General features: G+C 36.0%; 1 protein-coding gene and 1 long non-coding RNA gene across 3 annotated transcripts in view; one reads left to right on the forward strand and one right to left on the reverse strand.

Moving 5' to 3' along the window:
- LOC149906375 (uncharacterized) overlaps positions 1 to 27985 on the reverse strand; it is a 260872-nt gene that overhangs the window by 18375 nt on the left and 214512 nt on the right. The gene's annotated exons all lie outside the window — the stretch shown is intronic.
- Positions 2587 to 26875, forward strand: LOC149906377 ((E3-independent) E2 ubiquitin-conjugating enzyme UBE2O). Of its 2 annotated transcripts, none has more exons than XM_090104479.1 (25): positions 2587 to 2895; positions 4689 to 4916; positions 5048 to 5290; positions 5548 to 5662; positions 6563 to 6694; positions 6901 to 7034; positions 7251 to 7423; positions 8048 to 8167; positions 11068 to 11275; positions 11786 to 11908; positions 12410 to 12510; positions 13022 to 13157; positions 13408 to 13494; positions 13703 to 13853; positions 14323 to 14486; positions 16909 to 17007; positions 17629 to 17814; positions 18153 to 18255; positions 18612 to 18714; positions 19661 to 19750; positions 21525 to 21625; positions 22036 to 22262; positions 22952 to 23149; positions 24217 to 24367; positions 24660 to 26875. In XM_090104479.1, exons 1-25 carry the CDS (start codon positions 2671 to 2673, stop codon positions 24989 to 24991), a joined length of 3930 nt encoding a protein of 1309 aa, XP_089960605.1. In that variant the 5' UTR covers positions 2587 to 2670; the 3' UTR covers positions 24992 to 26875. The 2 variants fall into 2 exon arrangements, with proteins under 2 accessions (XP_089960605.1, XP_089960606.1); XM_090104480.1 differs by having other exon boundaries at positions 16918 to 17007.

Raw genomic sequence — 27985 nt, forward strand, 5'->3', positions numbered from 1 at the left:
TCCGTGTACACATGGTGTGAAATGGGCAGATACCTATTTGAACAAGGAAAAAGAATTGGGTGCAAGGAGACACTGCATTAATTGAAACAAGCATCATTAACGGATTTTTTTTTTATTAGTGTTCCCGGCATAATACCTACCGGTTGACGGTTACCAAAACATGGAATCCTAGTGATTATATGAAACTAACACGCGATGTATATAGGCGATATGTTCTGTGGCGACGCCCACGCTTTCTGTAGTGGCTAGCCGATAACTTTTTCAATTTCACATAAAGTAAGTTTTCGGACTTAATCTTTATTTTTATAGCATTTTTAAGCAACTACAATATTTACACATAAACATTCATTCGCCAAAAAATTAACCACCGTACAATATAAGTAACATAATCTTCAGCAGTTGTTTATATCTGTAGGTTGTAGGCTTGTAGTAGATATTTATTAAAAAAAATTACAATATAATATAGGTTATTAACTATAGGATTAACTATAGTTAGGAGATGTGTTTTCAAATTTATTTTCAGCAGACGACACGGCGGACAATCATGTCAACTTTGACAGTTTGAATTTGTAACCGTTACAATATTTTTTTTTAAATATGATTGTTTTTAAATTAAAAAAAAAACACACAAAAACGTTAAATCGTAACCGTACATATCGAAAAATGGTATATATATCTGAACAGAGAAAATAAGACTAATAATTTAATCAAGAAAGTAACGTACAATTAGGTGGCCGTATCGCTCAAAAGTAATCTCCTCCAGGCAACTTTTATTAGCAAGGAATGTTGAACGTGTACGCGATGGCATGAAATCGATTACTAAAATAACTCAAACATATTAATTATCGCAATAAAGTACCTACATAAATAAATAATTCGAAATTGATAATAGTGCATGCTTGCAAAAAGCTTGCAAAATATTAAAATCGAGTATTGTGCTGAACACATGAAATTTTATATTAAGTATGTAAGTAGTTGATAGATAAGTATTAATTAAGAATTCGACTTCTTTTCTCTCACTGTAACATGAAATTAATTTTCTGAGCTTGAATGTTGTATTTTGTTAATACTTAAACACCCTTAAAATATAAAACAACATTTACATTAACCCTTATTAAAACGCTGGGAGCTATACTTCCCACGTCTCAGATTGAAGTAAATCGTGTTTTATTTTAATATGGTTAAACCTAATGCAGTGTAATATTTATCTACGCAATCTTAACATTTTAGAGAACTTTTTTTCATGGAAACACTTTTCAGAAAATTATTACATGTCATGGTAAACACACGTCAAAGTCAGGTGACGTGATTTTGCAGCCGAAAACGACCGTTATTTTTTAGTTTTTGGTGTAGTGCCACAGAATACATAATAGTAGCTAAACGCTACAGAACGGACACTCTCCGCCTCCCGCCAAAATTAAACTTACCTCACCCCCGCGCGATCAGACATAAAATGGGCCATATTTTTCTGCAAGGTCGATACGCAACGAAGATTGACAACATTAATCAAATTGACTTAAAGTAATTTTATTATTTTGGATTTGTGATTATCGTTTTTCGTAGAAAATGGTTAGATATTGTGCTGTTTACGGATGTATTTCATCAGAAAAACGCGAATTTTTTTTTACGCTAGTCACAAATGTGCCAACCATAAAGCGTTAACACACACATTTGCAGTCTCTACAGTGTGACTGTCAAAACGATCATTTTGTATGGAGTGTCCGGGGTGTGGTAGTGCTCAAAAAAAATTAGATAAGTAGATTTGAGTTCTAGCTATGTAAACTAGACTATATTACTGTTGCGTGAAACGTAAAAATATGCCCAGAATCTTTCGTATATACCTTGGTAGAGTCGATTGAAATTAAGTCTTTAAGTGGGAAGATATCATCCCAGTGTTCGTCACTGCACACGACATTCGGAAATTCTATATATAAAATCTGTGTGTCTAAAAAATCTTTTTTAGTTGGTATAAGCAACTTATTTATTGTTATTCGTTATTTCCTGATCAGATAATTAGAAATCTTAACTCAATACATTAGTATTTACCTATTGTTTTTATTTTGTTGTAGAAAAATGCCATTTTTATGTTGAAGTCATTCATTTTTCAATTCCCGAATTCTTCCCTCAGTAAAAGAAACTTGCATTGATGAGTACTTTCACCTCCTTTATTAAAAAACTTGATCTTTATAATTTTTTACGATAACATTAAATTCACAAGTGGAGTCAGGGCAACTAACTAGTGTTTTAAAATATTGATGTCTGGAGTGGACACTGGGAGCTATAGTTCCCACCTTTCCAAACTTTTTACAAGAGAGAACAGATGACGGGATATATACTTCCCACCGAAAAAAGGGCACTTCCCCCCCACTAACCCCTTTTTTGTGTGTATTTTTGAAATCTACGACCCAAAATTACCCAGGAACGTATCTTACTTTTTTGTTAGCTCCTCCACAGGCTCGCGTTTGAAATTTGAATAAGGGTTAATCACCGAAATATACAGTAGCACTAAAATTTACTACCATTTTAGAAGAAATTATAATTTTAGATGTTGCAACATGCAATATTAATTAATTTATTGACGCATGCGCCACACATTACAATCAGCTGTCAGAAAGAATTTAATCACGTAAAAAACAAAATTATTTGTGTCTTTAGATAATTCCCGTCAATATGGCGGGGCAAAATCCAGGATCTCCAACTGATTTTCAATATTTCTACGAAGATGAAGTGTATAAAATCAACAACCGCGGTCAAGTTGTCTTCGGCCTGGTTCTCGAAAACTATGAAGCAAATTCTAGCGATCAAGAAAGTGACATAGAAACTCCTATCCAGAAAGGGGAGATTCGTGTCGTATGGCACCCTTCAGGCACTGAACGAGTGGTTTCGGAGAAGTCAGTAAGTATTCAATCTCAGCATCCTTATCGAACCGTATCTTCGGTTCTTGCGTGCTTCTCACTAACGGAAAACATTAAATTTTATGAGCTCAATGTCGTTTCGCCAAAGAAATTATTGCAATGAATAATTAATGACACGAATCTGCAAGATTTAAAGATAATAAATAAGTGGGTACTCACATATTTAAGAAGAGATTAAAATTTATACTACCTTCAAAATTATTTGTTAGATCCCATATTGCTAAGAAAATTACTTAACATTTTTCCATAAACCTGTCAGGTAGTTTTATATATCATACTAATAAATATTAATAAGTAAAAATAATTATTCTTTCATGTATTTCAAATGAATTTATCAAACTTCAGAAGAGAAGGTTCCTTGATTTAGATTCATCATGATCAGGTTTTCAGATTCATTTGGAAGCACTTCTTTGAAGTAGAGCATTCAGGTTTACAAATGTGCTGTGTGCAAATGTTACGTTTCTGAACATTTGAATGTGTGAACGGTGAAAAGTTATTAGACCTCTTTTACTTCTCAAGTAGGGCCAATCAATATTATGTATAACCCACTGTCAGACCAAAATTACTGCTATAATCTTTTCAGTTATGGGATTAGGGCCGCATGCGCATTTTTCTAACAATACATTTCTTGAGTAATCTTCTTCAATAACAATTATGTTAAGATTAAATCATATATTTCATACAAATAACAAACATAAATATCTTCTCATACAAATAACAACATAAAAGTGGTAAGTTTTTGTTAAATAATGATCATTTGTACAAACTTTCTATGCATGTGGCCACATTAATACTATAAAATAACTCTTAATATTTCATTGTGTGCTAGTTTGAAATCGCTCTGTATAAACAGGTCCGATTTGAAAAAAAACTACAGCTTTTTTCTTGAGTAAACAATGCTTCATTCCATTGAGTTATTAAGTCAGGACAATTCGGGTGAAGCTGAGATGAGCTGATTATGTCTTATTAATTAATATTATAATAATTTTGAAATTAAGAAACAGGAACCATGTTTAAAAAAAGGGCTCTCAGCCCAATTTTTATAATTCATGCGTTTGAAACTTTTTTATAAAAATTTTACAGACTATAAATCTGCAAAGATATTAATTATTATGCTTCTTATATTATTATATTAGACTAGCGGTCCGCCCCGGCTTCGCCCGTGGTACATGTTTACGTTTTCTCTACATAAGAACCATCCTCGTACTTCAAGGAATATAATAAAAAAAGAATTATTGAAATCGGTTCAGCCGTTCTCGAGTTATGCGCTTACCAACACATTTTGCGATTCATTTTTATATATAAGATTATTACTATATTAAATAATACTTCGCCAGTGGTACATATTTCGCAATAAAAGGTAGCCTATGTCCTTTCTCGGGTATCAAAATATCTCCATACCAAATTTCATGCAAATTGGTTCAGTAGTTTAGGCGTGATTGAGTAACAGACAGACAGACAGAGTCACTTTCGCATTTATAATGTGTATTGTGGTATGGATGTATATTGTGTTTAGTACTCAATCATTACACAAATATGAAATTGTTTTCAAAGTTAGTTATGTTATAGAATACACAAGAAAAAATTACAGTTAGTTAGTTATCGAACTATAATAATTGTTGTCCTTCTATTTAATCCCAACAAATATGTACTAAGTCATAGACTAAGAATATTAAATTATACAAAACATATGTGTCTGCAATTCTAAGAAAAATTATATGTAGCCATGTCTACAATCTTCATAGTGTACAAAAACATTTTTCAATTTAACAGGTAGGACTGGCGGATCGTTCGTTGATGCCTGGCGATGTCGTGCGACGTCTCATAGCCGGCAAGGACACGCAGCGGGGCTACTGTCGCGACATCGAGATGACGGCGGCCCTGCAAATCGTTGGGACGAAACACGTGATTCCCAATGTAGCAAGCGAGAGACTGCAACCCCTGGAAGAGTTCACACCCGATCTTGCTGTGTGCCTTGATTCGTGGGTTGGCACGTCTAAAGTGAGTGAAAAGATTATCTTAAACTTAAAACGTTCCTTATTATAATGTTTTTAAATAAAATCTTTTTTTATCGCCATTCTGGAACTCTACTCGCATACTTTTTTTTTAAATAAAGATTTAATCTTCCTCAGGCTGTTCGCAGCAAGCTACGCCTAGTGTCTTCAGACGGATCTCGCCTAGAATACCCCGATTTAGACACATGCCCATTGGAGGACTATTCAATGCGCCGCCGCCGGGCCACGCCCTACTCTTCGTCGGAGTTCTACCCGGGACAGGTTGTGTACGGCCCCCTCGGATCATTGGATAACGCCAATTGGCTACACATGACTAAAGAGATGAAAGCTGCGCGAAAACACAAGATGCACGATCATAAGGTTTGTATCGGATTCATTAAGATTTTTTAAACAACATTCCCTGTAAAATGAAACATATTATAAATAAAACGGTTTTTTAATAGATTAAAAATTAAAAAGTAGTTAATTATTATTTACATATAATCAAAAAACTTACAAGAATACCCAGAATACCATAAAAAATTTGAGTTTCTCCTTCATTTTATTATTTTTAGCTATTATGATAAGACCTAACCTTTATAGACAAATTACAATAAAAAAGTATTGTTTCGTTACAGTTCACAGTGGAAGCGGTTATCACAGAGAGTGTGAGCGTGCACTGGCAGTGTCGCGCGCTGTGCACCAACGCGGCGGACTCTGCGCAGCCGCAACAACCAAAGTTCTTTGTTGAAGGTTAGTTAATACCATTTTATTAATGATTTTTTCTAATACATGTAACAAAATGGGTGTTTAATTTTGAAAAAAATAACAAAAAATTGGTGTTTGAGCATATTTTGTCACATAATAAAAAAATTAAACATTTATTTAAAAAAAATTTTTTTTTCGAAAGTTGTGGTTGAAACTAGTCTTATTTCTTTTTCCTAGTCACTAAATATTTGTGCAAAGACGTAGGATAAAGAATGTTTATCTTACTTGCATGTACGTATAAAAAAAGACGGACGGTATATCGCCTAAACATTGAGTGAAGCCTAGTAATGGCGGCGAAACATCCATGGGTGTGTGCCATGTTGCCATGGCAACAGCTGTCCTGATGACAATGGCGGCTGTATTTTTTTCTATAAATTTTGCCGTAATAATTTTGTCATTAAAACATAAAAGAAATAACTTGCTTCCCTGTGGAATGTAATCCCTTGTGTTTTGTTATTTAAAATTGTACTGTTGCGACACCATTTAACCACGCAAGACGGCATTTTAAATATTTTTTGTGAAACGGTGACGCAGTTAATCAGTCGGTAGTTCACGACGTAATGGCGGCCGACTAGCTTACTATGGTGGCTTCACGTTGTTTGTTCGTAATACGGCGTCCGTCTTTTTTTATACGTCCATGCTTACTTGTATATATTTCATATTGATATGTTCTGAATTGATGTATTAAGATGTACATACATAATAATGTATTAGTCATGACTAATTAAAATACAATAGTGTGGGCTTGGTCAACAACCTTATTTAAAATTTTAATTTATGTAAAATCCATTCTTTATGTTAAAAATATTATGTTTAATAAATCAATTTACAGTACTTGGAACAAAGTATGAATGAAAATACCTCTAATTTTTTACATTTTCATAGGTGATGATTTAAAGAAGTTAAAACTACTCAATGTGTTTGAACCGTGCACGCTCCAAGCTGGCGACAGAAACTTCCTCACCATTGGTCCAGAAGACTCCTTCATAAGCAAAAAGCAGTGGCGGAAACAACAGAGTACGTAAATTATTATTTATACAGTTATTCAAAAGCACTAATAAAAATTCAACATTCTAAAAAAATAAATATGCTAACTTCATTGAGACTATATTAGTCGTATAAAATTTATTATAATTAAAAATATACCTACAATGTCTATCAATTTTGTTTCATTGTTTAAATGAGTGGTAAATTTTTAACTTATGTATATTGTTTTTTGTCAGGTAAATACTTCAGAAATCTGCGAAAACAAACACGCCCCACAAAGAAATCTTCCAAAGCGGACACAGCATTGGAACACTTACCATCCAGACCAAAGAAGAGGGCGTCGTCACATAGAAAACAAAAAGCTGGTGAAGTAAGTAAACACAAATAAGCTATATACTATGTCACTGTGAGTGAGTGAACATATTTTGACAACAATAGCTCTTCAACGTCACTAGTATTCGAAAAAAAAAATATTTTTTTAAGAATAGTAGAATCTTCTTCAAGAAAAGTCTTTTATTTTTCAATCAAACTAAAAAATCTGACATCTGACAAATCTGAAAGTCTGATTATGACAATTTATTCACAGAATGACATGGAAGTGGACAATCCAGAGGAGAAAATGGAATCTCTGGATGAGGGAGTCACAGCAGACGCAAGCTGTCCTCGCATAAAGATTGAGCCAAGCAGCGATGTGCCTCTGCCCATCACGAGCAGTCAGGAGGATACGGCTACAGAGGAGAAGAACGATTCGGGGATCAGGTAAATAGACAAAAACATAGATAAAGTAGACTCAGCTGATGATATGTGCATAGACAATGTAGAGGAAAGACTGGAAACTCTTGACGAGGGAGTCACAGCAGACGCAAGCTGTCCTCGCATAAAGATTGAACCGAGCAGTGATGTGCCTCTGCCCATCACGAGCAGTCAGGAGGATACGGCTACGGAGGAGAAGAACGATTCGGGGATCAGGTAAATAGATAATGTAGAATAAAGTGATTTGGACATAGACATTGTAGAGGAGAAACTAGAATCTCTTGACGAGGGAGTCACAGCGGACGCAAGCTGTCCTCGCATCAAGATTGAACCGAGCAGTGATGTGCCTCTGCCCATCACGAGCAGTCAGGAGGATACGGCTGCGGAGGAAAAGAACGATTCGGGGATCAGGTAAATAGATAATGCCATAGATAATGTAGACTCAGCTGATGAGATGGGCATAGACATTGTAAAGGAGAAATTAAATCTCTGGATGTGGCGCTCACAACAAATAATGTATAAAATTTTACAGGGATATCATTGTCAAGTAGTGAAACAGAGATAATAGGTGAACCTCATACTTTTTTACTAATTAAATGATGATTTTTGATTTGATTTTTTTACTTGCAGTCCAGAACCAATGAAGGAAGATGGGAACCTCTTAAATGGAGACAGGACCATGGACCAACTGAATGATGATGATTCAGACAATTGGGAGAATACCAGCAGTGATGGCAGTGACACAGATAGGTACTTATATCTTTTTTATTGATTACCATAACGGGTTATATAGCTTCTAGCTAGAAATACACTCACCGGCACGGAATCTTGGCCACTGCAAATTTTTGCGTAAAATAACACTATTTATTTTCTACTACAAAATTCAATAAAAATTTAATCAAAATTAGTTTCTTTAATGTTTTTACTAACTTTTAGTAATCATTGGAAGTTTATAAGAAGTACTACCGCGTAGATATGAATTAAACAAGAATTTACGCTTTTCCTGTGAAATTTAAATGATTTCTTAAAAAATGCATAAAAATTAGAAAGAACGTTTCCATAAAAAAAAATTGAACTTTTTCCTTCTCTTGCCTTAAACACTGTTTGCATCCAGTCTGGCATACTCTAGAAGACATTTTTGATGTCCACTTGAGCTATAGTGTACCAAACGGCCCCAGCTGTATTTCTAAGCTCATCTAACATTGGTGCTGGTTTGAAATCGAACTTTATGTTTTTTTTAAGCATGTCCCAGATGTGTTCTTTTGGATTAAGATCCGGGCTAGGAGCTGGCCACTCCAATTTTTCAATAATAACCTCTTGAAGGTACTCTTATACGCATCGTACGACACGCGGACGTGCGTTATAGTGTATTAGTAGCAAATTTTCTTCACTGATAAACCTGTAATAGGGCTGAACATGTTTCTGGAGAATTTCCTCGATGTACCTGATCAAATTTAAGCCATTATCTACGATAACTAACTCCGTGCGAGCATCGGAACTTATACCTCCCCATACCATTTTTGACCCTCCATGAAAAATGGCAGTTTGAGTGTGGTGATGGGTGAAAACCTCTCTTCTCGTCTTCTCTATACTGACTCTTGGCTATCAGAAGCTCGTAAAGTGCCTTAGCAGTCATCTGTGAACACTTCACGAGCGCACTGGCTGTGGGTCCAGTTTTCATATTCTCGTGCAAAACGAAGACGTGCTTCTCTGTGATGTCTGAGGAGTTCTGGACGGCATGCTGGTCTGCAAACCTTCAAATTAACTTCCTTCATTAGTCTTCTCATCGATTGCTCACTCACATTCATTATCCTGGTGTTTTAGAGCCGGTGGCGTATCTCATAAACTCAGAAAGCCATTTTTGAGTATCTCTTGAACAATAAACGGGTCTTCTCGAGCTGATGTGCACCTCACACCTTCATTTTCTGGTCTGCATGTGGAGCTGCCAGTCTCCTGGTATCTCCTCCATGCACAGTGCATCGCTGAACGTGGTACGTACTGTACATTAGGTACTTTATGTTGCGGCAGTCATTGGTCTAACATTGTGATGGCCTGAGCAGGTTGTGCAGATGTTAACGGCATTTTTTATTGTTTGTTATGATCATTGACTATAGTACAATAATAACAATATCTTAAAACGGCATAAACGTTATCGAAAAAAGTTTAAAACGAACAATTCGTAACTTCGGCTTAACAGCACAAATCACAAATTTCGAGTAACTCTTAAAAAGTGGTAAAAGATAATTCTCAAACTTAATGATTTCTTACCATTAAATTAAACAAATAATAAGTTAACATATCTGCATACAAAAAAACCGTGAAAAACACTTCAAACTTTTTTTATCGGCAAATTTGTAAGTGGCCAAGATTCCGTGCCGGTGAGTGTATAAATTTTTCAATATGCAGTTATAGTTTTCATCCAAATCACCCTTTCAACATTTTTCGAAATTCCACATAGTTTCGGAAGTCATCTATCGGTTGAAAACATCACCATGTGTATTGTAATGTACAGCGGGGCGACGTGTTCCTCCCGCTATTAGTATTTATATACCTACTAGCGGTCCGCCCCGGCTTCGCCCGTGGTACCTACATGTATATATATGTTATAGGCAAACTCCGAAGCTCCGGCGCTCCTAGGTTGGACTGGTCAATCCTCAGGTCAGACTGAATGACTTAGTCAAAGCCCAAACAAATGTAAATTTTCGGCCTTTGACTAAACAATTTTCGTCAAACCTGGGAGAGACTAATTTGGTCAGGCAAACGTCAAAACACAATTTTATTAAATCGGGGTTTGACGAGTCAAACTCCGATATAGGTATGAAGTGTCTTATCTTCGTATATTTGGAAGCATTTTATCATTTAAGCAGCTTTCAAGTCTTAAGAACCGCTTAACTCTGCCAGTTCTGACACCTGATTGGTCAGCTTACGTGATTTTCACTTTTATATTTGAGATGCTTTGAGAGAATGCCGTGTGGCATTAGGCCCGCCTTTTGTACGATGTGCAATAAAGTATAAAATAAATAAATAAATGCTTTGGAATATACGGAGGTTAGTTTGTATAAGATTAAGTATAAAAAAATAACATTTTTAAAATTTTGATGTTTATTGTTTTAATAATTTCTTAAGTAATTAAATTGAAAAATTAATCATTTTTCTGACATGGTGAGGCATTAACTTTAATGTTAATTGTTTTAATAATTTCTTAGGTAATTAAAGTGACAAATTAATCATTTTTCTGACATGGTGAGGCATTAATGAAAAATGCGTCGACGACCCATTCCTAGTCGGAACACCGCGGTCCGCGAGAGACATTATGAACCTGTTTAAACATGTTCAGATCAACGTTTGACCGAGAATTGCAGTCGCTTCTAGGATTGACTAGGCCAAAACCGAAACAGAATAATTTACTTTCGACGTTTGACTGAAAAGTTAGGAGCTCCTGGGTTTGACTAAAAATACTTCAGGCAAAGGGCGAAATTGAAATGTATTTCGGGGATTGCCTGATGGCTTTGGCCAAACCTAGGATAAACCAGTCCTTCCGCGAAGAGACTGTGTATCGGACTTTGACTATAACATATATATATATATATATATATATATATATATATATATTAAGATTTGCTATAACCGCATCATGGTATTGTCACCAGCGGCGCGACGTGGTCCTCCCGCTGCTCCTCCGGCGCGTCGGGGTCGGGGCGCGGCAAGCGGTCCCCGCAGCTGGCGGTGCGGCTGCTGCGCGGCAAGCGGCTCAAGCGGGCCCCGCGCCGCGCGCCGCCCGCCCCGCCGCCCCGCCGCAACGAGCGCGTCGTCGTCGAGACGCTGCACACCGCCAGCCGCGCCAACGTCGTGTGGCAGGTGCGTGCGGGGGTGGGGGGAGACCGCACTTGTGGACACCGTGCGGCTGGATTGGAACAACTGCACGTGACAAACGTGCGATCGCGTTAAACTTTTGAAGCTAGCGAAGCTAACGTCGTGTGGCACTGGCAGGTGCGTGGGGTGGGGTGTGGGGAGACCCCATCTTGTGGACAACGTGCGGCTACAGCAGAGCAACTGCACGTGACAACCACACCGATCGCGTTTAACTACTACAAGTAAAGCACCAGCCGCGATAACGTCATGTGGTAAGTGCGTGGGTAGGTGGCAATTGCGGTGTCCAATTACAGACATCGTGTGGCTGCATCGTAATGACTGCACATGAGTAAAGATGACGAACAAAGACAAAGCTTCGTGCAACCGCTTCGATGACGTTTAACTACTACGGGTACATACGGCGCGTGTCAATTACCTAAGTAACGTATGTGCTGCCACCGGCAAGAAAATTCCTATATTTATTCCATCATGACCTAAATGAAATTTATTTTACAGGACGGAACGATAGAAATGGGCATACCATCAACGCAGCTCTATCCGATTCACCACCTGGACGGTCAGGAGTGCTTCCCGGGAGACTTCGTTGTGAACGGCGCTGCTAATCGGGAAGAGAATAATGTAATTATTTGATGTATTTATATGTCCCCATAAATGCGTAATATAAATGGGTTTTATTACCCCTTAAAATATTTTTTTAATTCTAAGGGAATAATAAAACAAACTGCAGTTTTGGTCCTCAATATTTTTTTCTATAATTTAAATTTTAAATAGCTTAAAAGTTATTGAATCAAAGGTGACAAAACACAATTTAATTTGCATGTCCAATGTCCTAAAATCTATAAAATATTTGTTTTCAAGATGTAATAGATTATGTATTATTCGAATATTTTGCAGTTCCACTAAAGGGAGAGCGGATTAACTATGAGTTGATTCAAAATACCTAAATAATATTAAGCTTTTATTCGCTAAGTAAATCTATTATTTCATTAATAACTCAGGCCCCAGAATCACAGACACAATAGAAAATCTATTGTGTCGTGGACCGATCGGGCAGTTCGGGGCTCAATGGGTTAATAAAAAGTGTTTACTCAAAATAATGATATATTTGTTGGGTAACAGATGATCCACCGCGAGTACGGCGTGGTGCAGCGCGTGGACCACCACGGGCGCACCGCCATCGTGCACTGGTATCGCACTTACACCAGCGCTGATGACCCTGTGTGAGTACTATTATGTATTCTAAAGAAATATATTTTTTTAGTTTTACCTGTATGTTCATATGTAACCGAGTCCTTTATACTTGTTTTTACCCCACTTTAAACGGACAGATTTAATTCAAACTCTGTACACGTATCAAGGATTGGTAACAATACAATAATTTCATGAGATTATGCGTGTTTTTTTGTTATACATATTTAAAAGTTAATTATTTTAAATTAATTATTAAATTTTATTTAGTTTGCTTATTGTTTCTGTATCTGATACCACAATACAGGAGCAATAATGAAATAAACAATAGTTTATGTATATTAGGCACATACATAGTGATAATGCACTATAAATTTTAAGTGTGAATACAATCAAAGCGTTTTGTAATATGAAAAAAAATGTGCAAATTTGCTGAGACATTGGAAAAGCGTATTGTTCAAATTATAGAATGTAATTCTCTATTCTTTCACAAAATTCTATTTAAATATTTTTTAATTGACTTTATTTTTATAACATTCCTAGACCACAAATGATAAGCGAAAGCGAGATGAGCGTGTACGATCTCAAGGACCACCCGGACTTCCAGTACCGACCCGGCACGGTAGTTATCAGGGTTGCCAACTTCACCGGCGAAGACGCTAATTGTACTGCTGGACAGGTAAAGAAGAAGAAAATAGTTATTTAATTTTAAAATTTGAAAAATTACATATTCCGCTATTTCATAGTTGCTACATTTTTCAATCACATTGCTTTTTAACTCAAAAATCTCAATTATATAGAGAAAAACAATCCAGATATCTTATACCACTTATCTTTACTAGTATGTCTTAGGTACGTAAGTCTTTGATCTACACTTTTTAGAAAAAAAAAAATTCGATTATATTTTAACTACGTATTTCTGTTTACAGGTCATAGACAATTTTCCGTCAGGTCGCGTGAAGGTTTGGTGGGTCGATGGACATACCAGCATGTGCTGGCCACAGGATCTGTACAAGGTAGGTTTCATAAAGAAATATTTTGAAGTTCTTACCTACTTTTAAATTTATTAAAGCTCACCCTTTGCTTCTTTGTTGAGGTTTATTATTTTCCTGTCCTTTTTCTTGGTTTAAAATTTATCGCATAGACCTACATTTACGTGAATAAATTATATACTTTTATGATTATTGATTAATGGTCCTGCCGTAATAATATTTCCCGCTATAGGTGGGCGAATACGACTCAGAAGACGGTGAGCTATGGGGTTCAGAAGGGTCTGCGTCTGAGGACTCGTGGGAGACGCAGAGTTCTGCGCACGACGCAGACGCGCGCACACCAGACGCGCCCTCGACACCGGGAGACCATCTACCACCCACATGTAAGTGTTTACTTGCCTTTATAGCTGTAATAGGTGGGTAAATACGATTCAAGACGGTGGGCTATGGGGCTCAGAAGGGTCTGAGTCTGAGGAGAGGATCTACCACCAACATGTAAGTCATCAAAAATGGTACAGGATTATGTAAGGATAGAACTAAAAAAATTAAGAGTGAACGATCATCCTGTCAACTTTAAAAAAAAATTGATGTATTTTATTGAACAACTAGCTGTGCCAGTCTTCGTCTGTGATAAGCCGTTGAAAATTGGTCGTACCAACATATAAATCTCATAGATTATTCACTACACTCTGCTGAAGTTCATCACATGATCAAATGCATAGTTTACGATTCTAAAAAAGAATATACAGATAAATATTTATTTATATAAAGAAAAGGCAAAATTTCTAAATCTGTCCAATAAAAATATCTTGTTAAATGCCATTAAATAATCAAATATCTCTCCATCCCCAGTGACAACCCCAGCCAAAGAAGAAACACAAACAACAGAGATACGCGTAGGCTCGATCCCGCGTTTGCTCGAGCCCCGTGTCGCGGCGCACATCGAGCGCGGCCGGATCGCGATGCGCCGGCTCGAGCGAATGTTCGCCGAGCACCCGACGCTGCAGACGCAGGAGGTGGGTACACGACACTGAACATTGAACACTAAACGCTTAACACTAAGCACTAAACACTTAACACTAAGCACTAAACACTTAACGCTTAACACTACACTAAACGCTAAACACTAAACGTTTAAAACTAAATTCTTAACACTAAGTACTAAACACTTTACACTAAGCACTTAACACTTATCGCTAAGCACTTAACGCTAATCGCTTAACAGTAAATGCTTAACACTATAGTAGAGCCATTTTAATAGGCAACATTTGACAGTTCAACAAAATTCAACAACGTAACCTAGTAACGACGTCATAGAATAACATGATATTTCGTTTTGTTAGAACTGCACATTTGCTTAACTTTTTTCAATTACGATTACATCACTACATAGTATAAAACAAAGTCGCTTTCCCTGTCCCTATGTCCCTATGTCCCTATGTCCCTTTGTACGCTTAAATCTTTGAAACTACGCAACGGATTTTGATGCGGTTTTTTTTAATAGATAGAGTGATTCAAGAGGAAGGTTTATATGTATAATAAGATCCATTAAGTAGTGGAGAAGTACTGTTATTTTTGAGGTTTCTAATGTGATGTCGTAAAAAATTACATTTATTCCGCTTACATTGCAAACGCAGGCTGAACCCTACGAGTTTTATCAAAATAATGTACTAAGTATTATACACATTGAAAAGGTCTACAGAAAAGTCCGCGATGGTATATGTCTATCTCTTATGGATAACCCACAATAACTTTTTTTTGTCATTTACTTTTTACGACAAATAATGGCTAATTTTCGAAGCGATTTTAACCAATACAGCATTAATCCTTAACCAATTAAATACCATGGATACATTGTTCATTTAATATAGATCTATATGGCCCTTTACACCGTATGATTTAAGTGAATATTTTCGAAGATATTACAGATTTAAAAATTGCAGGACGTAGCGTTTGCGGCCGCCCGGCTATGTATTTTATACCCGTGCGATGCCGGAGGCCGGAGCGGGCCGCTATATTTTTATACCTATACAACGTTCACAATTTTTCTGTAGTGTATTTAGTACTAGCTGCTCCGCGCGGTTTCACCCCCGTGGCTCCACTCCTGTTGCCCGTAGCGTGATGAAATATAGCCTATAACCTTCCTCGATAAATGGGCTTTCTAACACCGAAAGAATTTTTCAAATCGGACCAGTAGTTCCCGAGATTAGTGCGTTCAAACAAACAAACAAACTCTTCAGCTTTATAATATTAGTATAGATCAGCATTGCACCCGTGCGAAGCCGGGGCGGGTCGCTAGTATTTATAATAATAATGACCGATACAAGTAATTTTAGGATTTGATTTTACTGATAAACCATTCTAAACATAATAAACAATTTATGATTTAAAGAACTGACGTCGCTACAATTTTGTGTCAATAAACCTTTTTTCTTTTTAAATACCAGAGACGTTACTCTAAAAATCGAAATCTGACATCTAGAATCGAATGCATTGATTACTTGGGAATAAAAATCAAAAAAATGATCATAAATTATTGACATGTGTTTCAAGTTCGATTGACAAATGTTTCAAGTCCGTATCGATTAATTCACTTTAATCGATGTTTTTAAGCAGGTTACCACCCTATGAAGATAAAATTGATAGACGTCAAATGTTGCCTATTAAATTGGCTCGACAATAAGCAGTGCTTATTACACTGTAAGTACTGAACACTAAGTACTAAACACAACACTAAGCAATTAACACTTAGCACTAAGAACTAAGCAGTTAGCATTAAGCACTTATCACTAATCACTTAGCAATAAGCACTTAACACTAAGCACTAATCACTTAACACTAAACGCTTAACACTTAACGCTAAGCACATAACACTAAGCACTAAGCACTTAACACTACTCACCTAACACTAAGCACTAAACACTTAACACTAAGCACTAAACACTTAACACTAAACGCTTAACACTTAACTCTAAACGCTTAACACTGAACGCTTAACACTTGACACTAAACGCTTAACATTAAAATGTAATTTATTATTAATTATTATTTTTAAACAAAAAAACCAAACCACCTTAAAATTGTTAAAACACACAAATTAAATGTGACCAAATGGAAGATGCCAGATAAAAATTAAATAAAATAAAAAAAAAATCATCAAAATCGGTTAACACAAAAACTGGCGATTAGAGACATATTATACCCTTTCAATAAAACTAGTTAGTAACTTCATTTTTTATATAGGTACCTAGTACCTACTCTATAAAAAAAATAATACTGGAGTGTACTGTAAACATGCCAGTTTTAGTTAACGCGGCACAAAATTATTATTCTACAATTTTCTTTAAAACATAACACAGCTATTTATTTATTTTTTTTTTTTTTTCAAAAACAGCTAAATTTCTGCGAAATGATATTTGAATGTATTTAATCTGTCAGCTTTTCCAGATAATGCGGAAACTATTAGTCCTCTATAAAGACTGCCGCTTTTTGGATAAGTTGATGGGAACAACATTTTTTCATGAAGATCATTTCTTGGTAAGTGTACAATATTTTAGTAAGTTTTGTAACTTTAATCTTGCCAAAGTCGTAAAAACTTGCCACAATTAGCTATATTTGAATTTACATTGTCTGGAAGTTTTGCAATTTTATTACTGGGGAATATATAATTTCTAAGTTGATTTGTAGTAAACTTGTACATAATATTTGTTTAATGTTTATTATAAATTTTCTTATGCATTGTACAATAAAGAGTTTTTTAATAATAATTAATTAATTTACTAGATTTCCCCGCATAGTTCCTATTCCAGTGGGATTTCCGAGATAAAAATGTCACATTCTGTGTCTTCAGCTACCTATATACCAAATTTCATTGTAATCGGTTCAGTAGAATTTGCATGAAAGAGTAACTAACATCCATCCACCCTCACAAACTTTCGCATTTACAATATTAGTAGGATTTAACTGAACTGATATTGATTGTTGAACACGCTATTCAAACTATTTGAGCAACTATGGAGTTTCTTGTCGGTTCTTCTCCATAGAAACTGCTTTCCGACTCGGTGGTAAATGTTAAAATTATGTAATGACGTTTCAAAAGTGCTTCTCGAAGAAGTCTAATTGAATAAATAAATGTTTGAGTTTGAGTTTTATTTCCAGGGCCTTTTAGAGCGCGTGAAAGAGCGCGGTGCGAACACGCCGCGTGCGGGCGAACTTCGCGTGCACGAACAGATTGCGCGATTGTTCTCGCCGGAAGATGGGCAAGGTCTGCCGCCCAATGATATGTACATTGGGGAGTATGGCCGGCCCGTAGCGGCCGCTAACATCACTGTGGAGCCTATGGAGGTGAATAAACGTATTATAGAGTATAGAGTGAGAATAAAGAGCCGGATAGCTACCGCTCTACCGCCCAATGATATGTACAATGTACATCGGGGAGTATGGCCGGCCCGTAGCGGCTGCTAACATAACTGTGGAGTTTTGCAATAAAAGGTAGCCTATGTTCTTTCTCAGGGTCTAAAGATTGTCTGTACCAAATTTCATCAAAATCGGTCCAGTAGTTTATGCGTGAAAACCATACATACATACAAACCTTTCCTCTTTATAATATTAGTATAGATTTGTTGTAATATTTTTCTATTAAAATTAATTATCATATTTTCCATCATCAATTGTCAATACAGGTGGATATAGAAAAGGAACCTAAAGACCAAAACCAGGACTCGGTGCAGGCGTCGAGTTCTGATGCGAATGTTGAACCAGAGAATACCCTGGAAAGTGAGCTTGGTAAGAAATATGTAATTATTTATATTATACACAAGTTGTTATTGGTAACTTTTTTCAACATATTTTACTTACTTTTACTGGAGAATGATCATGAAAATAATTTCGAATATGCGGTGTAACAAATGTTTAACGACTCTTAAATAAAAAAAAAATCACGAAAAATATATGAAAATGCAAGTTTACAAAATACTTGAAAAATAATAATATTTGTTTTTGTACTTTACCTCGCATCCATACAAATATAAATAGTGTACATTGTAATGTTAAATGGTGTGGTACAATAAATGATTAAATAAATAAATAAATATATTTGCACCACCATTCTCTTGCAAATGAAACTGATTGTTTTTTTCTAGTAAAAAAGATGACGGAATCGAACGCGCCGACACGCAACGTGTGCCACAAACTGTGCCAGCTCATACACGCGCAGCTCGTGAAGGCGCACACCGAAATCAGCCGGTGAGATTCGTTCATTCATTCATTCTTTCGTTCATTCACGGATCATTGTCGCTAACTTATCTGTCTCGTATTATGGGCCCTTTTCACATTGGGCAGAGTTGGCCCTGTTGGGCCATGATCGTCGATGATTGCCGCCATTACGCAGATTACGAATAAGCATCTACAATGATTGCTGAACATAGACATTTAGGCCCTCTACATTATCGTAATTGCCTCTACTCGGCCGACGCTGCCCATTGTGAAGAGGGTCCATTACACTTGGGTTTGGTTATCGCTCTCAAAAGTAGTGGTAGGAAATTTGTTGACACTATTCATTATTAAGCGTAACAAGAAAAATCGTAAGTACTTTTATAAGTTTTATAACTTTTATAAGTTGAGATAGATAAGTTTTAATAATACATATTATGGTAAACAACGAAACCTAAAACAAATTTTGTCATATTCTTTAAATTTGTTAATAGACCTTCAAATACATTTCATTATTGACGACATTGAATGTTATGTTATTTAGTTAAGATAAAAAAGGGCTAATTCCCTTGACTTGAGAAGAGTCAGTGAAATAGTCCAAAAAGATTACAAACATATTATATTCTAAAAAATTGTACCATCCGATCATTAACTTGTATTCTAATCAACTAATTACGTATTAAAAACAACATAGGCTAAAACACCATCATCATCGCGCACTATATGGAAGATGTATGTAAAATAATTACATTTTATATTTAGTTTTATACCATTCAAATGCTTTATATATTTTAAAGAGTAGAAAAAATCGATCACAAGTCGGGATTCGAACCCGCGTCTTTCGCCAGAGCAATCGAATTTATTTTACTCTGTTTTATGTAAGGGTATCCCATGTCATCTATTGAGATGATCAAACAAACATATCAACCAATATAAACCATTATTTCAATGAGGTACATAAATATTTATTTTCCCGCAGGCGAAGGCCCGAACAGTTGGCCGAATTCCTTAACGGCTTAATGGAAAAGCGAAATAGGAGCGAAGAGAAGTTACCCTACCACTTTTCAGTGTGAGCTTTTACATTTTGTTTTTTCGTTATCCACAATACCCCTGTTTTGTGTTTGTATGGTCGAACTTGTACATTTTTTTGAAATATCACCTTTTTGAAAATTATAACATCAAAAATGTATATTTTAGCATTTTTTAAGCTTTTGTTCCAACAATATGTTGGTATTTTATAATCAAGAATTGGAAGTCTGATCATCTAAATATCTAAGGGCCGATTTTTCAATTCTTGGATAAAACTTATCCGTCCAATAAAGTATTACACGATAATATTAAAATGTCATATAAACTGTCAAATACGGGCAATTAGAATACGTTTTTAAAATGGTAGTTTTATACATTATTCGACGAATAAGTTTTATCCTAGCAATGAAAAATCGGCCCTTAAGAGCGTAGACGCACTATGCGGGTAGCCGCATTGCGGGTAGCCGTCCGGCTGACCGCAAGCACAATTATGTACGCAACCGCAGACCGCACAGTGCGCATAGAAATGAATATTACGTACATAATTGTGCTTGCGGTCAGCCGGACGGCTACCCGCAATGCGGCTACCCGCATAGTGCGTATACGCTCTTATATATAAAAATATGTACAAGTTTCATCTTGCATCTGTCTTTATTTGCTATTATGTTTTTTTTGTTATGTTCTATACTCAGTAATCTCAGTATATGTGCCTTGCAAATTGTGTCGTGCAAATTTAAATATATATACACATTATCACCTAAAATTGCTAATTTGTAAATAATTATTCATATTAAATTTAAATTAATATTTATCATGGCGTCGCATTACTTATATTAAACAAATAATGCGTGTAGACCTTTGTCATTTACTAGTTTTCTTTTTTAATAGTAATAGAAATTTTATTCCAAAATAGTATTGGAAATAGAATTGAGAATTGTAACCATTTCATAGTGAATAATAAAGAATCTTATAATCAAAATTAACATTAATTTATTTCTAAATTGCTTTTCAAAGAGCAATATTGACATTTTTACATTATAAGCACGTATAGATTTACTTAATAATTTAATAAATCCAATTTAGTACACTTTTTTTATTTCAATTTTTGTAGACATTCAGTTGCATATTCGATTTTATTAATTTTCTAAGATGTACATGGACACTACACTTTTTATATTTGTTTAGTAGTTAGAAGTTTTGTTTATTTGGGAACTGGTAAAGTGGTATCATAATTTCTCTGTGTTCTAAATAAATTTGTCATTAGGTACATTTTAGCATATATATTTACATTTGTTTAATGTAAGTTATGCGCTATAAGTCTTGTTACACATTTTTGTATATGGTAACATTTCTGCAACTGTTTTCAGCATTCATGTTATGGGTCCTATAGGCTATAATAATATTACGTAGAGATATATTGGGTAAACATAATAAAATTGATTTTGTTCATTGAGAAATTACATTTTTATATGCTCAGATATATAGATAGATTTTATATCCCCCTCAGAATGTGATATAGTACCTATTCACTTTAATATCTTCGTATTTGCGACACTTTTTTTTTAAATTATATACCAATTTGGATATTTTCAAATGGTTTAACACGACTAGCTAGTCAGCAATCATAATAAATACTATGTTTTGGTAAGTTTATTACTGTGAAGATAGTATAAAATATGTATGTATAATGATGGAGCTTCGCTATATCTTGAAATTGTATGAAGAATAAAAGTATTTGCCTTCTATGTTATCAGCATACAGGGAAAAATGCACGTATTATTGTAATTATTGCATTAAAATTGTCATTATTACAGTCAATTTGGATCTCTTGTTATCTGTGTGACGGATGACGTGGAAATTGAAGAGGCACAAAAGGAAGAGGAAAATAAAGAAGCGGCTGCCGCTAAGTTTGAAAGTAAGTACTTTTAGCAAAAAAATAATAATCTATAGACGAGGAGTGTAATAAATCATTATACGGTAGAATATGTGGGACACGACTAAAATAACAAACACAAGACAAAGTCCAAAGGCATATTGGAAAATGGCACATTTCTTCGCATTGAAGGTTGAAAATTTATAAATTGACGTATTGTATAAGTGCCAATAATATATAAAGTTTAGCAATGTGGATGATAGAAACAACTATAACTGCAATTTACAATTAAAAAACCCTGGAAAACCTAACCTTTTTGTAGAATTCATCTAATCCTTAATTTCCGAATAATTTAAATAGGTGATTGAGTTTTTTCTCTTGATTTATTTTTAACGTCTGAAACTACATTTTACGTTTATTTAGCGTCTCTAACTTTAAATCGTATTTCCCAGCTTCAGTGCCCGAAACCGCGCCGCTCGCAACAGCCGAAGGGGACATAGACACGGAAGTGCTTGGTGAAAGCGAATCAGAAAATGGCGGTGAAGGTTTCTGCGTACTAGAGTCTGCGCCGGCGAATCATCGCTTTAGACTGTCCCTACTGCAGCCGAGTGAACCTAGGACTTTCTACTCGGCGGTCAAGAGGGAAATTAAATTGTTGAAGAGCGATTTACCGCCTGGGGTTAGTGTGATTTGTTTGGAAATGTGATAGGAGAAATTTTATAGCCCTATTTTTAAAGCAAGCAATTGGATATACTAATTTAACTTTATTGCAATTCATTCTTTGTATGAATATCCTACACATAGATAAATTTTATAGCTCTATTTTTAAAGCAAGCAATTGAATATACTAATAACTTTATTGCAATTCATTCTTTGTATGAATATCCTACACATACTTAAAAATATCAAAAATCCTGCTCGAAGGACCAAGTTTTCTATAGCTCGCGACTATTCATTTTTGAATCCTGTTTTCCAATATCTCGTAATTGTCTGTTTTCTGTATGTAAAATAAATAATTTATAATAGTTTTTGAAGTGAAAACTTCTTTAACGGCGTTGAGCACTTTTTCTGTAATGGGTATAAAATCTTAAACTCGCGTCAGGACACGTGACCTGATCGAAAAAGTATAAGACGGATACCATTCCAAAATATTAAACATGCTCAACGTTAATAATCAAGTTTTCACTTCTGCCGGCACTCCCGGAGTGCAACCCGTCTTTTTTTTTGGTTGTGAATTAGTTATTTTAGATGTTTTTGTTTTGCTACTCATTTATAGGTGTTGACGACGATAAATTCTTCTTCTTTCGTTTTCAGTACTATCAGTTTTCTGTTTGTATATACTCTTTAATGTAATTATCGTTCACTCAGGTGTGGGTGCGCGGCTACGAGGACCGCATCGACCTGCTGTCGGTGATGATCGCGGGCCCCTCGCGCACGCCGTACGAGGGCGGGCTGTTCGTGTTCGACGTGCAGCTCGGCGGGGAGTACCCGCGGGCACCGCCGCTGTGCCACTACCACTCGTACTGCAGCGACCGGCTCAACCCCAACCTGTACGAGGACGGCAAGGTACGGCAGCTGGTGGTCTATGGGCAGAGTTGTACTGCTCTCATGGGCAGAGATGTACTGCTCCTATGGGTAGAGTCGTACTGCTCTCATGGGCAGAGACGTACTGCTCCAATGGACAGAGTTGTACTGCTCCTATGGGCAGAGTCGTACTGCTCTCATGGGTAGAGACGTACTGCTCCAATGGACAGAGTTGTACTGCTCTTATGGGCAGGGCTGTACTGCTCCCATGGGCAGAGTTGTACTGCTCCTATGGGAAGATTTGTACTGCTCCTATGGGCAGAGTTGTACTGCTCATATGGGGGAAGTTGTGCTGCTCCTATGGGCAGAGTTGTACTGCTCCTATAGGCAGATTTGTACTACTAAGTGACGCGTTTCCAAGTTACGAATAAGAGAAAACTCGCGGCTCGCGCACACGCACGAACTGCAGCCTAGCGGCGTTCGCCAATACATCTCAATATATGCGTATACTTATCGAGATGCACAGGTTTAGAAATAGACATTTGTAGGCATTCTCTTCACTCACACATGCGCACAATACTCGCATTTACATGTGTGCTACGTCTATCATTATTATTCACAGTGCGAATTTTCAACATCACAACTTTTTACAAGTCCGCCGTCCGATGCTAGGTTTGTTACTATGGTACTTTTTGTATGGTACTTTTTACGGTTACTGTGATATTCATCAGGTCAAGAAATTTAAAACATTGTCTTTCGAAAACGTTGCATAAAGAAAAACAGTTGAACATTTTTTTTATTCTTGCTTTAATTTTTTTGAAAAAAATATTGAATTTGATATTTTTGGTTTTATGGCATTTAAATGCTTTATAAATGGTCTAAGATCCAAATATAGGTCGACCTTCACCGGCGTTACCCATTTTTATACATTTTTAATAGACTAAATTTATTATAAAATTGGTCTCATTCTATTATCACGCCGGTGAAGGTTGACTTATGTTCGGATCTTCTACCAAAGTATACTGGCGTGAAATGCGGGTTCGAGTCCCGCCTTGTGATCGAATTTTCTATTTATAAATTTATAAAAAAAAATATTTATATGTATGTAGGTATGCGTGTCCCTGTTGGGCACGTGGTCGGGCCGCGGCGTGGAGGTGTGGGGCAAGGACAGCTCGCTGCTGCAGGTCATCGTGTCGCTGCAGGGGCTCATACTGAACGCGGAGCCCTACTTCAATGAGGCGGGGTATGAGAAGCAGAAGGGTGAGTGAATTTAATCGCTCTATAATATAATTTATTACGATACCTCACCTGTGCTTAACATAAAAAAGAGATAGATATTTAAACAATCTTTTATTTTTAACTATCCGTTAAAGCTTTTAATTGTACATTAACGTATGTAGTAAAGTGAAGTTGATTATTATCAAAGAAAACCTGTTTCAGAAAAAAATAATTTTGTGTAGATAAATCAACATTCAATGTTAAATAAAGTGCACAATGCATGAATGGAGAAAAGTCTGTAATTTTTTAATTGACATATCATGTGTATACACAGGCACCCAACAAGGCAAGGAGAACTCGCGCATGTACAACGAGATGGTGCTGCTCAAGCTCGTCCAGTCAATGACGCGAATGGCGCTCAACCCTCCAGAGCCCTTCCACAACGAAGTAGTGCAACACTTACGCGGTGCCGGCCCCGCTCTATGCCGCCGGCTGGAGGGGTTAGCGGCGTTATCGAACGACCCCATCAACCCCGCCGACCCCGCGACCCCCGCGGACCCCCCGGACTACCCGCTGATCCCGGCGTCGCGCGGGTTCTGCCTCACGCTGCGCTCGTCGCTCGAGTCGTTCCGCGCGGCGTTGCGCAAGCTCGACGTGCAGTTATAGCGCTAGTGTGGCCGACCAATCACAGCGCTCGTTAGTGCGGACGCGTGCACTAAATTGTAGCTTTTTTTTGGGTATTTTTTTTTAATAACTTAGGCCCCGGAACCACAATAGAAAATCTATTGTGTCTGGACCGAACGGGCCGCTTGGGGCTCAATGGGTTAAAAAATCAATAAGGGGGAGGTTAGTTAAATTTTATAGATTCAAATGTTGTGTTAGATGTCAGTAAAGTAGTTGTTACATCTCACTTTGTATAATTTATTTAAACATGACAGTTTTATTTGATATTATGTATAGAACGGCACGCGTCCGCAAGAGCGACAGTCGCGCGGTTACACATAGTTATAGAATTTATTGTGATTCGATTAGATCTTAGACGTTCGCGGCGATCTAGTTTATTATTTCGAAATTTATATTCCAATTTTATTAATCTCGAGTATTATTAGTGTGCATGCCGTCTCACGTCTGTCTTTCATATCCGCGGCGATATGGACTGTACAGCTGTTACTCATGATGTATTTATTGTATGAAATTCTGGAATGTTCGATCCTATGCTAATATGATTAGACTATTATTATAGATATTGAATTGAATAAATATTTATTTCGTTTAGCGCCGATTTTTCAATCCTTGGTTAAAATTTATCCGTCCAATAAAGTATTACACGAACATTTTAAAATGTCACCTGTAAACTGTCAAATACGGACAATTAGATTATATTTTTGAAATGGTAGTTTAATGCGTTATTCGATGAATAAATTTTAACCAAGGATTGAAAAATCAGCCCTTAATGTAATGTATGTTGAAGCGATGCGTACTTACTGAGGTTTCATACGATTTAGCTGAAATCCGAATTTGTTACACGACTGCCGTGGAACATGCTGTTTTGGGAACTTTTTTTTGCGAATTTCTTCGCTAAAATAATGTAAAACAGTTATTTTTCACCATCGTGTTGTTATTTATAATTATTATATTTTCAATTGAATTTTTAATGTGCGCTTGGTGTTAAAAATTATTTGCACAATACTAGAAAAATGTTTATTTCTGCGGCGTTTGGAAACTATCGCTTGTTATCGGTATAATATTTCTATATAATACACGGATAGGTTCAATATATAGGCAAAGAAGTACATAATATACTAGTAGTTATAATTATTGCAAATGCATTTTTAACACCAGTTAGGAATTATTTGTGAATTTTCAATCACCCATCTTTTGTTATTTTAACTTATGTATGAAATGAGTCTCTTGAATGTTAATTTATGTATGTGTACGAATAAATTACTAACTTTTTTATGTAATTATAGTTTTTATTTCGTTTGTGATGCAAGTTATTTATATTTTAATAATCAAATGAAAAAAATGCGCCGTCTGTTACACTCCACTGTAGTTCACGATATTTGTTTTGTTACCTTTTATTTATCGGTACGTTATGACAATTGGTGATTTTAAGATACTAATGACTAATAAATTTAATTAGAAAAATGTATAAAAATATTTAGACACTTAATAACTTTAATGTGGACATACCTATTATAATTACCATCCTTAGAAACTTGTGAATTTATTGTAAAAATCATGCAATCGTCATAACGTCCATTTACGGATTATTTGTTAAGGAATTGTAAACGGTCCTCTATACTAAGTAAACCAGTGATTTTATTTTTGTCTAAATTGCGGTTTTTATATTTAGAAATTGTAAGTTTTTCGAGATTATCCTTGTTTCCAATAGAACGCTTATAGTATCGGCGTGTTAGCGCCGGCCCGCGGCGCCGGCTTGCACAAAAATGATGTAATTCATGCCAAAGTCAATTGAGCTATGAAAGGCTTCGGTCGCTTGTGTACGCGATAAGTGACAATTATAAAATAAATGATTCTTCAACTTCACTTGCTTTTTTTATTTTATTTCATCCTACACTGTTTGATAACGCCAAAATATTAGTTTATTCGCCTAAACTTAAAATTAAGAGATTAATTTAAGAGTGGATTGCACTAAAACTTATTATTCATTATAATATTCTGATAAGTACTTAAAAGACCTATAACTCAGTGTAAAATAATTAGATCTGGTTTCTTTTACTTTATTATCATAAACACAACAAGCCAACCCTGTTTTCAGTGCTATTTTATTATACTACTAGCTTCACTCTCGCGTGGATAAAGAAAGTTAACATTGTCATCATGTTTGATCATAATTTAGAAATTCCGGAGCGAATCATGAGATGTTTTAATGTGGCAAAACTTGTATATATTATACTAGCTTACCGCCCGCGGCTTCGCCCACTTTGACTTAAACCTAATAAATTATATACTAAAACCTTCCACTTGAATCATTCTATTTATTAAAAAAAACCGCATCAAATTCCGTTGCGTAGTTTGAAAGATTTAAGCATACAAAGGGACATAGGGACAGAGAAAATGACCTTGTTTTATACTATGTAGTGATTATCTGTGGTAAAACTATATAATTCATTTTTTTTGTGTGGTGTCTCTCAATGCTGGCCAGAAGGGCTTCTACATTTTAACGGACGGGTATAAATTCATATCAAATCGCTGTGCCTGTACGTGAAAGACATAAACTTAATGATAATTTAAATAATGACATAAGCGAGTTAAAATGCAGGCAGCAGCTAATTATTATATAGTAGCGGTCCGCCCCGGCGTCGCCCGTGGTACATATTTCGCAATAAAAGGTAGCCTATGGTCTTTCTGAGGGTCTAAAGATTGTGCCAAATTTCATCAAAATCGGTTGAGAGGTTTATGCGGGAAAGCTTAACAGACAGAGTTACTTCCGCATTTATAATATTAGTAGGGATCAACTGCTGTCGCCTGTCTGTTTAATCGCTAAAACTTGAGAACGACTGGACTGATTTTGATGCATTCATAATTTCCCTTAACTCGGCTATAACACTCTGGCTGGACCGATTTCGCTAATTTTTTTTGTTCTTTATGTCTGTGGTTCTTTATCACTGCATAGTAAAAGGAATATATTCATTC

The sequence above is a fragment of the Colias eurytheme genome, chromosome 8 (assembly GCF_061535395.1).
Source record: "Colias eurytheme isolate Ceu_HAF_F1 chromosome 8, ilColEury1 Martin Lab GWU primary, whole genome shotgun sequence".
NCBI classification, from domain to species: Eukaryota; Metazoa; Arthropoda; class Insecta; order Lepidoptera; family Pieridae; genus Colias; species Colias eurytheme.